The sequence below is a fragment of the Equus przewalskii genome, chromosome 13 (assembly GCF_037783145.1).
Source record: "Equus przewalskii isolate Varuska chromosome 13, EquPr2, whole genome shotgun sequence".
In the NCBI taxonomy this organism is placed as follows: domain Eukaryota; kingdom Metazoa; phylum Chordata; class Mammalia; order Perissodactyla; family Equidae; genus Equus; species Equus przewalskii.
In genome coordinates, this window is record NC_091843.1 from 42,607,376 (window position 1) to 42,620,428 (window position 13,053).

At 52.2% G+C, this 13,053-nt stretch overlaps 1 protein-coding gene across 5 annotated transcripts in view; it reads left to right on the plus strand.

Annotated features, from left to right (window-relative positions):
* Positions 1-4,821: 4,821 nt before the first annotated feature.
* The window catches only part of ACSL6 (acyl-CoA synthetase long chain family member 6), a 60,637-nt gene continuing 52,405 nt past the window's right edge, over positions 4,822-13,053 (plus strand). For 2 of the 5 annotated variants that reach the window (XM_070571121.1, XM_070571122.1), the window contains exon 1: positions 5,457-5,623. In XM_070571121.1, the coding sequence (XP_070427222.1) occupies positions 5,575-5,623 (49 nt within the window). In that variant the 5' untranslated portion in view covers positions 5,457-5,574. Of the gene's footprint in view, positions 5,119-5,419; positions 5,624-13,053 lie in introns of those variants that run through there. The other 3 variants (XM_070571117.1, XM_008528736.2, XM_070571115.1) reach the window with 3 other exon arrangements.

Here is a 13,053-nt window from a genome sequence, read left to right on the forward strand (position 1 = left end):
CTTCTTCTTATGATAAATTTTGCCTTGTTACAAAAATGTCTATTCATTGTAGAAAATTTGGGGAATACAAATAAATTCAAAGAAGAAAGAAAGCTTATAATCCCACCACTCAGTGATAACCACTATTAACCTTTCTTCCATTTTTTCTTTGAACATATAAATGCTTTTAAACAGAACTGGAATCATACTGAATATACTGTTTTATAACCGGCATTTTTCAATTGGTCACATGCTATGAACATCTTTCTGTGTCATTGTGCAGTCTTCTGCATCATCACTTTTATGGCCAGCAGAGCATACACCATTCTATAGATGTACAAAAATGCATTCAGCTTTGTGATTGGGCATTTGGGGAGTTTCCAACTTGGCATTGCCTTAAATAATATTGCAATGACAATCCTTGTGAACAAATAGGGCCCGATTTTTTCCCCTTTGTGTTATTTCCTAAGCAAACCCACCAGTGGCAGTTAAAGGTTAAGAATTTTTTAAGGTTTGTGACACACCTTGCCAAGCAGCCCTTCAAAAAGGGTTTGCAGGATGTCAGAGCTTTGGATGCCCACACTTTCTCCTGATCTCTAACCTGCTTTTATTGTTTGAGATCATCTGGCCTGGCCCATGGGTGGAGCTGCCTAGCTGGCCACCAGGAAGAAGGGTCTGGCTTCTAAGTAGATGGGCATAGTGTGGTGGGAGGGGCTTCCAGATGAGTGAGGTGGGGCTCATGGAAAGCTGGTCCTCCCTCATTGCACAGGGATGAGCACTCCTGTGACACGGGTTGGGGAGGGGACCCCACCACAGTCTTTGGAGGAAGGAGACAGAAAAACGGGCGGTGATATTCAGGCAGTAGCTTCACCTAGGTGGGCAGTGAGGCAGAGAAGGGCCGCATTCCTTCTTTCTTTAAATGCCTGCTCACGTTCTTTGCTGGTTTGTCTTTTTCTTTTTGATTTGGGTCACATGTCAAACCCTTTTTCTGCTGCCTGTGGTATAAATATTTTTTGCAATTTATCTATTTATTTAAAAAAATTTTTTTTAATGGTGGTTTTTAACATGAAGACAATTTAAATTTGCATGTAGTCAGATCTTCAAATCTACCAGTCTTTTCCTTTGTGGTTTCTGCCTTCTTTGTTGTGCTTAATATATACGTTTATATCTACCCACAGATGGTATAAACATACATCTATATTTTTGTCAATTTTTTTTGTTTGCTTCATTTTCAAAGTCTTAAAAATGTGGTTTATTTCCCATCAAATCATGACCTTGTGTGACTGGGAGACATACACACAGGTGTCTCCTTGGGTACTGGTGCTGGTGGCTTGATTGGCCCTAACTCCCAGGCCCATGGACTCAGGACAACTTCCAAGAGCTTCATCTTTGTCTTTCTATCACTCTGGGAAAGGCCCTGTCTCTAAATACAGTCATATTGGGGGTGATGGCTTCCACATGTGAATTTGAGGGAGACACAATTCAGTCCATAACACATATATAAAATGCTTAAAAATAATGCCTGGCACATACTAAGCACTATATAACTGTTTGATATTATTATTACTATTATTAGGAAATATACCAACTATCACTGATCATTATCCTTGGGGAATGAGATTAGAAGTGATTTCAGTTTATACTTCTCTGTATTTTTCAACATTTCTACATTGAACAATTTTATTAATCTGGTGGGGGGAGCTCTACTATTTAATAAAAGACATGGGTTGAACATTGTTTGCAGCTCTCTAAGCTTTTCATCATATGTTCAAAGCCTTTGCTCCAGATAGGGTTTCAAGTTTTTGGCTTAGCTCTTCAGATTTGTGGTTGTCAGAATAAAGAGAAATAAGATCTGGCTCGGCTCACCTAGCCCCACCAGCCAGAGCTTCCATCTTCTAGTGTATGCAGTGATGGGGGTGGGGGTGTCCCATGCTGTGTCCCCAGCCCCATATCCACATCCTCTAGGGGGCTGGAAAGACCTTTAGCAGTGGGAGAGTGATTAGCTCAGTCTGAGTTCCTGGTGGCAAACACTAAAATCCATACTGACTATTTTAAGCAGAAAAGGAGCATATTAAAGAAGGTTAGGTAACTCACAACATTGTTGGAAGGGTTCAAGAAACAGGCTCAAATCTTAGCTTCCATGAACAGCTCCCAAAGCCATCCATTATCCATTGTTTCTGCTACCAACCTTGTGCCAGCAAGATGGAGGCCACGTACAGGACTTTCTCCCACTCATTGCTGGCTTTTGAATGAAAAGCTCATGAGGTTGTATCTCATTGGCATGGTCTAAATCATTTATCTACCTATTCTTGTAAGGGAGGCTGGAAAAGAGAGTTTTCTGGATTCTACTTTGGGAAGGACCTACTACAATGTGGGAAACTATCAAAATATAGGAGAGTGTTCAAAAATATCAGAGAGCTCAAATAACAGAGGGTTCACAATGTCAGAGAAGCATGGCCCTAATGTCCTGCATGCAGGAAAACCTGAGCCAGAGTGGCTGAGCCCATCCTTGACTGGTTCTTAAGGCCACTAGTGGGCTGGACACAGAGTGGACACTGGGCCTCACAGACCAGAGGGTGGCCACTTGTGATGATGAAAAGGCAGTAGAGTCATGGCTAGCTAGTCCTGATGCCCAGAAGCCTCTAGATCAGCCCTTCCTTGTATCACCGAGTACACAGAGAGGCAGAAGCTTTCCCAGAGCTGCACAGCACGACAGAATCAGAGCCAGGACTGGGAGTGGTGATCTTTACCTCACTTTGATGCCTGGTAAGATTTAGGATGCAACTTGAATATTTCCTCCTCCAGAAGGTCTCCCCTGGGCAAAGCTAGGATCAAATGTGTGCCATTGCATTCACCAGCCTGGACTGCTGTTACTGCTGCTTCCTATTTGTCTTTTTTCCCTCCTGTCTAGTGCCCAGCAGGGGGCCAAGAACATATTAGTGAGCATTAGCTAAATGAGTGAATGAATGAATGAATGAATGTGAATCTGGAGGCCAGAACTGCTGTGTGACCTGAGGCAGATGCTCTCTTCTCTAGGTTTCAGTCTTCCACTCTTTTTAATGGGATAATTCACTGCATTCTTTGGGCCAGACCATGTGTCACTGTTGAAAACGTGATCAGGATCCTGCTTGCCTGCCTCTCAGACGTGCTGATCTGGGAGGAGATAAGTATGAAAAGAACTGGTTCCTCCTATGGCTGACTTTGCTGACTAGGAGAGAAGTCTAAGGGCCCTCCAGCCTGGCCTGGGTATCTCTGAGCCCTGGGTCCCTCCTGCTGGGTTCCATGGCTGCCACATCCATGCAGTCTGGAGGTCTCAGAGTCACAACTGCCCAGGCCCACAGATGGTCCACAGATGGAGACCCCCAGAGGGGAAAGGAGACCTCAGGAACTAGGACATGAAAGAACAAGTCCCCTTACCCAGTGGTGGGAATAGGCCTAGAGAGGAAAGATACCTGGCCATGGTCCCACAGCTAGCCCAGGGCCTTCCTATCCTTATCCTTTAGGGGGACCAAGCCATGCTCAGAGGAAAACAGAAAAATACTCAATTAAGCTGTAACCAGTCACAGCTCCAGCACAAGCTTTTGAATTAAAATATTCACAAGTAGCAGAGACATCTGTAGGAAGAGTAACTGAATGCGACATCCTGCAGGAGGCCAGGCTAAATGTGTCCCATGACATCACTCTGGAGAGGAGGCTGCCAGGAGCCACACAAGGGCCTGGAGCACTTCTGTGTGCACCTGAGTGTGGCAGAGGAGGGCCGGGCCAGGGGCTTGCTGCCTGGCTCCTGGGCCCCCTGAACTGCTAAGAAATGATCTGTTGGCCCCTGGCCTATAGAGAAATTGTCTGCCCACCTCTGTAGGCCAGTCTGGTCTAGGAAGATACTTTCTTTCTACCCAACTTTCTGGTTCTCCCGGGTCTCCTTCTGAACAGGTCTGCAGTTAATCTGCTGCCAGTGGGAGGAGAGGAGGGTTTCTGACAGCCATGTGACACCCTCTTGGAGGAAGCTTGCCAAGCCTGGAGCGTGAGAAATTCCATCAAAGTCCCTGCCAGGCTGTGCTTGAGTGCCAGCAGGAGCAGCTCTCCTGGGAGTCCAGATCCTACAACGTGTAAAGGTGGAGGGTGCTACTGTAAACATGGGAAGTGTCTCACTTGCACCTACAGGTGTACACAGATAGGCCTGGGCACACACATGTCATGTAGTGGAACTGCAGGCACAGGCCCCTACACAAACTTGCACCTCAGCTGCTGAGCTGTGAGAGCACATGCACACAGGGTCAGCGGTTTCTGGTGGGTCTGAGGAGGCCCCTGGCTCTTCGACCCTCTGCCGCCTGACCTCTGCTCTCTGGTTTCCTACCCTCTTCTTCCTGGGTCCACTGATGCCTGGCCCTGGAGGGCTGCATATAGACTGGGATGGGGGTGCCTTAGCGCTGTCCTCGGTGCTGGAGTCCTGGTGGGGCATCCACAGACGAGAACAAACAAGAGTGTTGGGAGGAGGTAACCTTGAAATCCAAGTGTAGGGGTCCATCCAGTCCCACCAGAATATCTACACTTATTTTTTCAGAAAAATGTACAACTGGGCTTCCTCCTTTCAATCCCAAACAATGAAACAGAAGGTTTCCAATCCCTCAGCCAGCAGTGTGGCCATTTGTGGCTGTGGGTGGCTGTGTGGCCATTCACTGCAGCTATGAGGGGCTTCTTGAGACTTCATGTGCCACATATGGGTTTGTATGAAGACCATGATTGCCTGTGTCCTCATGAGACACTTGTGATTCCATGTGACTTCCTGTGACCTCATGTGACCCCAGGTGGTTGCCTGTGACCACATGGAGCCTCCTGTGACCTTGGGTGGCCTCAGATCCAATCTTCTCAGAAGGGGACATCTGAAGTCTGGGGTACCCAGAGAATGTGGGCACTATCCAGCCTAGCTGCCCCTTTGCCAGAGCCTAGATAGACCCTCACTGCCCTCTGTCCTCACTGACTTGCAGACTTGGCTCCCAGAGGCTCCTGGTGTCTGCAAACTGGGGTCTTACGGGGCGTCAGCGTCAGCAGGAACTGGCTCATGTGTGCCTCTTAGGACAGGTGACCGTGACCCCTCTGCCACCGGAGCCTGCCCAGCTATAAATGACAGGGTCGCGAGAGGTAAGGGTGGCGCATTGGTGGGGTGGGCCTGGCGTCACCCTCCCGCGCTGGTCACCCGTGCGCCCCTCTCCTGCCGGTTTCCCCCGAACGCCTGGTCTTGACGTTGGGGGGCGGGGGTGGCGAGGGCTGCTGCGCGCTGCGGCCCGGCCCCTCCCCCGCCGGGGGCCTTCGCGGTTCCCACGCGACTGAGTGCGCCGGGCTCTCCAGGCCGGAGCGGGCTGCGGGCCGGCCGGGGGGCTCCGGTGCAGAGAGCGCGCCGTGCCCTCCCCCTTCTGCCAAGACTCTGCAGCGGCGCGGGGAGGGGGGGCGCTGCGGAGCCGGGGGGCGGGGGCTAAAAATACCCGGCGGCAGCGGCGGCGGCGGCGGCATCGGCGGCAGCAGCGCGGCGACTGCTGGGGCTGCGGGGCTGCGGGCCGGGGAGGCTGTGCTGGGCCAGGCCGGGCCCCGCTGACCGACATGCTGACCTTCTTCCTCGTCTCCGGGGGCTCCCTGTGGCTGTTCGCGGGTAAGTCCCCGGCCTGTCCTTGTCCCTGACCCCTATCGCTGGCGCGCTGTGGGGTCTCGGCCCTGCGTAGGGGTGAGCCCCCAGCCCTGGCTGCCCAGCTGTCCCTTCAAGGATCCCCCTGGCCTCCCAGGTCACCCCTCTCCCCCCAAATCCTGGTGGGCACCCGGCTGGGTTTGAGAAGCAACTGGATCTGCCGAAATAAGGGGCCTTGCTCTCTGAGACCCCACAACAACCTGTTCTCTGCGATCCCACAATCACCTCCCTCCAGTTCTCGCGCCCCTACCCCTTATGGCGAGGACCATCCACTGATCGGACTAGGCCCTGAGCCCATGGTCCCCCAAGGCCAAGTCCAAGGAGAGACCCAGTGCAGCCTTGTCCATCTCCAAGGTCCAGAGACCAAGGGTATTGACCGCTGAGGTCTCGCAGCAGGCCTGCGGTGTAAATAGGACTGACCTGGGGCTTCCTGATCCTAGTCAGGGGGTCTCCTCAGGACCCCTCCTTGCCTAACCTACAGCCAGAGTACAAGATTTCTGTAAAGAGGGGTTCACCTGGCTCCTCAGCTCTGCCCCGGGCTTGTGTCCACACCTTTGCCAGCCTCCTCCCTACCCCTCAGAGGAGTCAGCCCTCCCCCTGCATCCTCTCAGGTGGCTATCAGGACCCCTTCTGCATCCCTGCCAAGTCCTCTTCCCTCTCCCCACACGCACACCTGGGATCTCACCACAGGCCCGTTCATCCACCAGTTTTGCTTGCCTGCAGCAACCACTCCTCTCTGTGAGCCTTGGGTTCCTCCAGGGCATAATACCACTAAAGGGTCTCCTCCCGCTCCCGCTCCCGCTCCCGCCCCCACCCTCAGCCCCACCCCCGTGTGCAGATTCAGCCTGATAATGTTTGTGAAGTGCTAGAACCTTAAACTGGCTTTAAACCAGACTGAGCCCAGAGCAAATGCTGTATGAATGTCAATGTTTATCATTATTTCCCATTCAAACAGCAGCGTCAGAGGAGGTAATAAGGTTCTTTATGAGCCAAAGAAGGAGAGGAAGTCAACCCTTTTGAAATCCTTGTCTGAAAATTTGCATGTGTTATTTAATATTCACAGCAAATCCTAGGAGGGTCGTGGTGCTATCCCCTTTTTGCTGAGGTTCAGAGGTTAATTAACTTGCCCGAAGTCACAGGATAATATCTGGCAGACTGAGGTTCTGTCTGAGGTTTAACTGATCAATCATTGCTAAGTGCTTGGTGGTATTCGGCCTGAACCTGGAACCTTGGTGGGCGAGGTGATCACTGTTGTGTCCCTCCCCCGCCCCATTGCCCTGAGTCAGGCCACAGGGACACCTCCCCAGAGCCAGGGAGTGAGTGAGGCCTCTCTAATCCCCTCAGCTCTCTAAGCTCCTTCTGTCTGCTGGCGTCCGAGGGCAGGCTGTGCAGGGCCACTCTGGGCCTGATGTGCCCATCCAGCAGGCATGGTTGGGGCTAGAGCTGGGGTGAGGGGTAAGCGGCAGGAGTTATCAAAATCATGATGATGGTGATGATAATAACAGCCACCATCTGTTGCCTGGGTAATGGCCTCAGAGCCTTTCCCAGTGCCAGGACCCCTTTGCCCTACTCTTAGCCACCCAGCCATAGATCCAAGGGCAGCTCTCTGGAGCTGTGGTCTTCTGTGGCTGCAGGGAGGTGTCTAGGGGCTACAGGGCTACATATGGCAGGAGTCCTCAGCAAACTTTGAGAAAAATCCCCTCACAGTGCAGGGTCCTTGTCAGAAAGTGGGGTTTGGCAGGCACTGACTCAAACTGGCTTTCTGTTCTGCTTCATTGTGGAGCATTTCCCAAAGTGGTCAGGTGCCTCTGCAAATGGAGAAACTGCCTCCCTGAGGGCCTGTGCAGGGGTCTCAGAGAGGTCAAGCAGGTGCCTCTTGGTGCAGGTAGCAGCTGCTTCCATAGAGGCCAAACTTCTCAATGCAAACTGGAAGTTCTTCAAAGTTGCCACACTTGGTGTAAGAGTGGCAGACTGAGGCAGGTGTGTGACACTTGTTGGATGGAACACCTCAGACACATGTTGGGGCATTCCTAGATCACGTGTCCACCTTGCTTGGGACTTTACCTGGATCCTGGCCTTTCTCTGGGGCAGAGGGGATGCCTAGGCTAAGACAGGGAATGCATTCTGCCTTGTAGTCTCCAGAGTCCTGTGGTAGCTGCCAGATCCCTTTAGCTCAGCCAGAAAGAGGAGAGGACCTCTGAGACGATGTCACTCCTTGTAGAGTTATGTGCTTTTTGCCACCCAGTCTGGCCCCCTCAACGGGCCACAGGGAGAGAATGACATGAAGGGTAGGGAGGAGCCACCTGGAGGAGGAACTCACTATCTGGGGGGAGGCAGCAGTGTGCCCTGAGCCCTAGGAGAGCAAAGGCTGCATCTGTCCTCTTCCCCACTGGGCAGGCCAGCATTGATGCCTCGGCCAGCCGGGATCCCACCTGTGTATTGAGTAGTAAACAAGGAAACAAATAAAATAGACCCAGCATGAATCAGATGCTGTGCCTGGCCTAGGAAAACATGGTCTCGGTGCCACGAGCACTCAGAGGACTGTGGGAGCAATGGATTGGCACTTCGCCTGCCTATATGGCACTATTGTGCAAAGTAGAAAGGGGCAGCCCTCTTAGTGGATGAATTTCTAAGTGGGCACCCCTTCCTCTAGGCTGATGCAGCCCCATGCCCTTGTACAGGGTCCAGTCTGCTCAACCCTGAACCTGACCACTGGTGACATCTTAATAGGCTTCTGCATCATACGGGGCATTTGTCAGAGGCAGTTAGGTCAAACTCCAGGTAGAGAAAGTCAGGTCAGCAAAAGTGTGCTGGAAGAACTGTGGTGAGGGGTGGGTCTTCGGGGTCTTGTGCCTGGGGAGCCTAGGTTGCGGGAGAGGGAGGGAGACTGAATAGGAGTGGATTCTGGTGGGAAGGGTTTTATTTAGGGGGCAAAGGAGCCCTCGATTTAGCTGCAGTGGCCAGGCTGAGCTGGGGGAGGACAGTGGAGGCTGGGAGAGCAGTGGGAGGCTGTTGTGATGTTATGGGTGAAAATAAATGTAGCCCAAGGATGGCTCAGTCAAGCCTGGGCTCCAGGAAGGGGAAAATAGGAGGCCCCAGCCATGACCCTGGGGGAATGGGGCCTGGCCCTGGTGGCAGAGATTGGTATGGCAGCCATCTGGCTGTAGGTGTCCAGGGCAGACACAGACTTGCACAGCCTGGCTCAGCTCAGCCCCATCAGATCCTTCCCCTACTCTGGGCTCTCATTAGGGGGAGAACTGGTGTGAGGTCTGGGGCCTTCTCAGGGGCCCTGACAGGCACTGGAGCTTCAGGCACAACAGCTTGGGGCATGTCTCAAAAAGAAAGCCTGGATTTGCACATGGTGCACCACCTTGTGTGAGAATTCTGACCTCCAGCTTTCTCACCCTCCCTGGCCTGTGGTAGAATACAGGGGTGCTCCTAGTGAGAGCACACCAACACCAGGGGGCGGCAGAACCCGGCCATTCTGCTCTCTCGCTGGCTTTCTGTCCCTCGTGATTATAAGGGCTCTTACGTTGACCTTCAGAAGGCCAAATTTGGCTCAGTTACAGCCCCAGATGGGACCCAGGGCTGTCCTATACACACAGCAAGCAGGATGAGTGAGCACAAGGCTCTGGCTTGTTTGCAGAAAAGGCAAAAGTTACAGGCTTTTGTGTAACAGAAGCAACACTGTGTATCTAGCCAGTGCCTGGCACTTAGTAGGGACTCAGATATTTATTGAATGAAGTATTGTGGGGGGAGAGGAGGCATGTATTTATGGGGAGAAGTGTTATTGCAAACATGCTGACTTGTCTCCTGTTTCCCTGAGTACCTGTCATGTGTTGAACACCATGTTCTACAAGTCCCTAGGCTTCCCTTTCATCTTCCCCACAACACTGTGTTGCTCGTTTCCCCGTGTCATCAACGAGGCACTGAGACACTGGGAGCCTCCATGAAGCGACTCCTAAGAGCTGTGAGCCAGCCCACTTGCTCAGACTTCCAGTCCAGGGAGGGACTACCAGGCACCGTCAGCTGGGGCCTGAGCCCTCCAGCAGGCTCGTCAGTGGGCATAGGCAAGGGAGCAGTTCCTGGACGGGAAAGGGTTTAAAGAGAGGACACATGTCCAGTGCCAAAAGCAGGAGCTGGCACACAGGAAAGGGCTCATTAAATGTTAGCTAAAGTTACAACAGCTTAAGTCAGGCCTTCCTTAAAGGAGGTGCAGGATCCTGACATGCAGAAAGGGAGTAGGGAAAGAAAAGGCAATCCAGGCAGAGGGACCTGTGTAAGGATAGCTTGGCAAAGGATTGAACGAGATCTAGGGACAAACCCTGCTGAGCTAGCGAGGTTGCCAGGGCTGGGCTCTGCAGGCCCTAGAATGCCAGGCCAGGTGGCATGGACTTTATTATGTGTGGTGGCTGCATTAAGAACTTATGGCCAGGGGCCAGCCCCGTGGCCAGGTGGTTAAGTTTGCACATTCCACTGCGGCGGCCCAGGGTTTTGCCGGTTTGGATCCTGGGCGCGGAAATGGCACTGCTCATCAGGCCATGCTGAGGCAGCGTCCCAAGTGCCCCAACTACAAGGATGCACAACTAAAATATGCAACTATGTACGGGGGGGATTTGGGGAGAAAAAGCAGAAAGAAAAAAAAAAAGGACTTATGGCCAAAACTAGGCATGTGGATGGCCAATGTAACACGATTCCTGCACTCCGTAAGCCACACACATCCCCTGGTGGCCCATGTTCCACTGAATGACAGTCTTTGGCCTCCTCTACTAGCCCTATGATTTCCTTGAGGGCAGGACAAGGGTTTCTCCTCTCTGTGCCCCCCACCCAGGGTCAGGCACATGGTGTGCATCAGTGTTCATTACATACATGAATGATATGAAGAATTCCCTGAGAATAATTTATTTTAATAATGATGTGTTTTATAAACTATTTTCTCTCCACAAGTCAATTAGCAAACTACAGACCTTGAGTGTGCTTCTACTAGGTGCCAGGCTCCCTGCCCAGCTGAGGATGATGCTAATATGGTAGAAGCAGCAGGGGAAAGCAGGTGTGAACTCCTTGTGAACAGGACCAGGTCAGACCTCACTGGGGAACCCTTAGTGCTGAGAATCTGGAACAGAAGGAAGTGCTCCAAAACTGTTTGCTGAATGAATGAATAAATGAATGACCAAACTCACAGCTGTGAGTGACTGGTTTTGTGGAAGATGTTCTTCTCTGAGGGCGAGATCCTGTTGTTTTATTAGAGCTCCAAGTTTCCAGTCTCCCAGTAGGCTGGAATCTCTGGCCAAGCAGAGCAGAGAGGAGGCCCCAGTCAAGGTCCTCTGCTCCCTGGATGTTCTGGTATGGTGGCCCCATTCCCTACCTTGGCGTAGCTAGAGTCCCCACTAACCACTCATTGGGCCCCAGGATTGGCTTGGGGAGGGGAGTGCTGTGGGTGAGACTCTACTTTGAGCCCTTAGTGTTGTCCTTCAGGATGCCCAGGGGTGATCCCTTATCATGGCTCAGCTGCTATAGGAGCTCATGGTGGGTGTGGTCATTCCCGAACTTAGTTCCTTTGTGTGGCTTGGGGTCTGTGACAGGCAGAAATGGAAAGATGGAAAGTGCGTTGGGACAAATTTTGAGCCCTAAGCTGAGCTATCTATTCTGAGTCCCAACCTGTAATCTCGGAGCCTGAAGGATTTCAAATCCCAAGAAGTCCCGCCTGTGCCTATTCACCTGCTCTTCCCAGAGACACCTTTCCTCTCCCAACAGCTGGTCTAGGCATTTGGCTGAGGAGTGTCTGGAGAGTAAGGGGTGGCTAGCTTCTGATTTGCCATCTCTCCATTCAGGCCTGCATTTTGAGACAGCTGTCTCCTGGGACTTTAGAGCAGGAAGCCAGGCCAGGATGGTGCCATGGAGGGAGCAATCAGCATCTCAGTTTTCAGACCCAGGGATAAGAAAATCTGGGTTGGCACTTCTTGGGGCCAGGAACAGACCTAGTGATTGATGGCTATTGGAGGAATGAGAGAGAGGACCAGCAGGCCCAGGTTGAATGGGAAGCAGGCCCAGGTTGAACAGAATCCACTAATCAGCACTGGGAACCCTGCCCCACTCTCAGCACACGGCATGCAGCCTGGCCTATCAGCGCAGGAGGTGCATCCCGAGGGACCGAGCAGAGCTCTGTCCTGCTACAAAGCTCTGTTTTTCCCTCTAGCATGGGGACTGTTGTTGGGGCTAAGAATCTCCAGTCAGGCTCCTCCTGACCACTAACCCCTACCCTAGCCTTGGCTATAGACCATTCTAGGCACTGACTGCAGACCCTGCCAAATAGGCATAAGGGCGACTGGGAGGAACAGTGAGATTGGACAGCAAGGCCACACAGCAAGGGCAGTCAGAGATGGGGAGGAAGGTAGTCAGAACTGGGATGGAGAGAGCAGCAAGATGGGATATGGGTCAGCAAATGAGATTTGACAGGGAGGGTGACCAGAGCCCAGATGGCAAGGTCCTAGAGGTCAATGAGGGGAAGGCAGTTATCAGCATGGAAAAGGTGGACTTAGCTGGGACCCATCCAGGTCTGCAGTGACCCTTTGACTTTGGAAAGGGCAGTGCTTATGGCCCCAAGAGCTGGGGCTGCATGAAGCTACCTAGACTCCAAGACTCTGCTTAGTGGCTGGAGAACTTCAGTGTTAATGGTGACAGTACCTTCCAGCAGATGGGTTGGACGTGGTTCTCTAGGGGACGCTTCAACTCACCCATGCTCATCTCCCCACCTTGCCTGCAGCCTGCCTCGCCTCAAGCCTGAGGTGGTGGAGAGAAAGGGAAGATGGGCCTTCCCCTGGCTAGCAGGCTGGTGGGAGATTTGGGTACGTGTCCTTGATCTCCTTGCCAGAGGTGAGACATTAGGGCAGGCTGTGACCTGTGAAACCCCCTTTTCCATCTGGACTGTAGTGTCCTTTCTCCTCCTCCTCCTCTGCCTCCTGCTTCTCCTCCCCAGGGCAGCTCCTTGAACTCTCACAGAGGCATGCCTGGTCTCTTGGCTTCATGGGCATACTGTGCAGCCCCAGTGAATAGTAGGAAAACCTGAGGAGGGAGGCAGCAGTGGACTGCCATCAGAGATGGGCATTTTCTTTGGGCTGAGAGGCTGTCAAGGCCTGTTTCCCTTGGATTTTAGGAGATCAGCTGAGCATCCACCAACCCTCCTATTGGTTCATAATTATTTCCTAAGTGGTTTTGTCCTGGATTTCCTCTCAGGCTAAATGATCATATGTGTGTTTGAGGTCTTGCTCTGTCATTGTCTCCTGTGAATGGGAATCTGGGCAGCATCCACGCCCCATAGGGGAAGATTTATGCTGTGGTTAATGGACAGCTCCTGGTGACCCTAAGGTGTCAGAAAAGCAGCGTATCTGGCCTCTGAG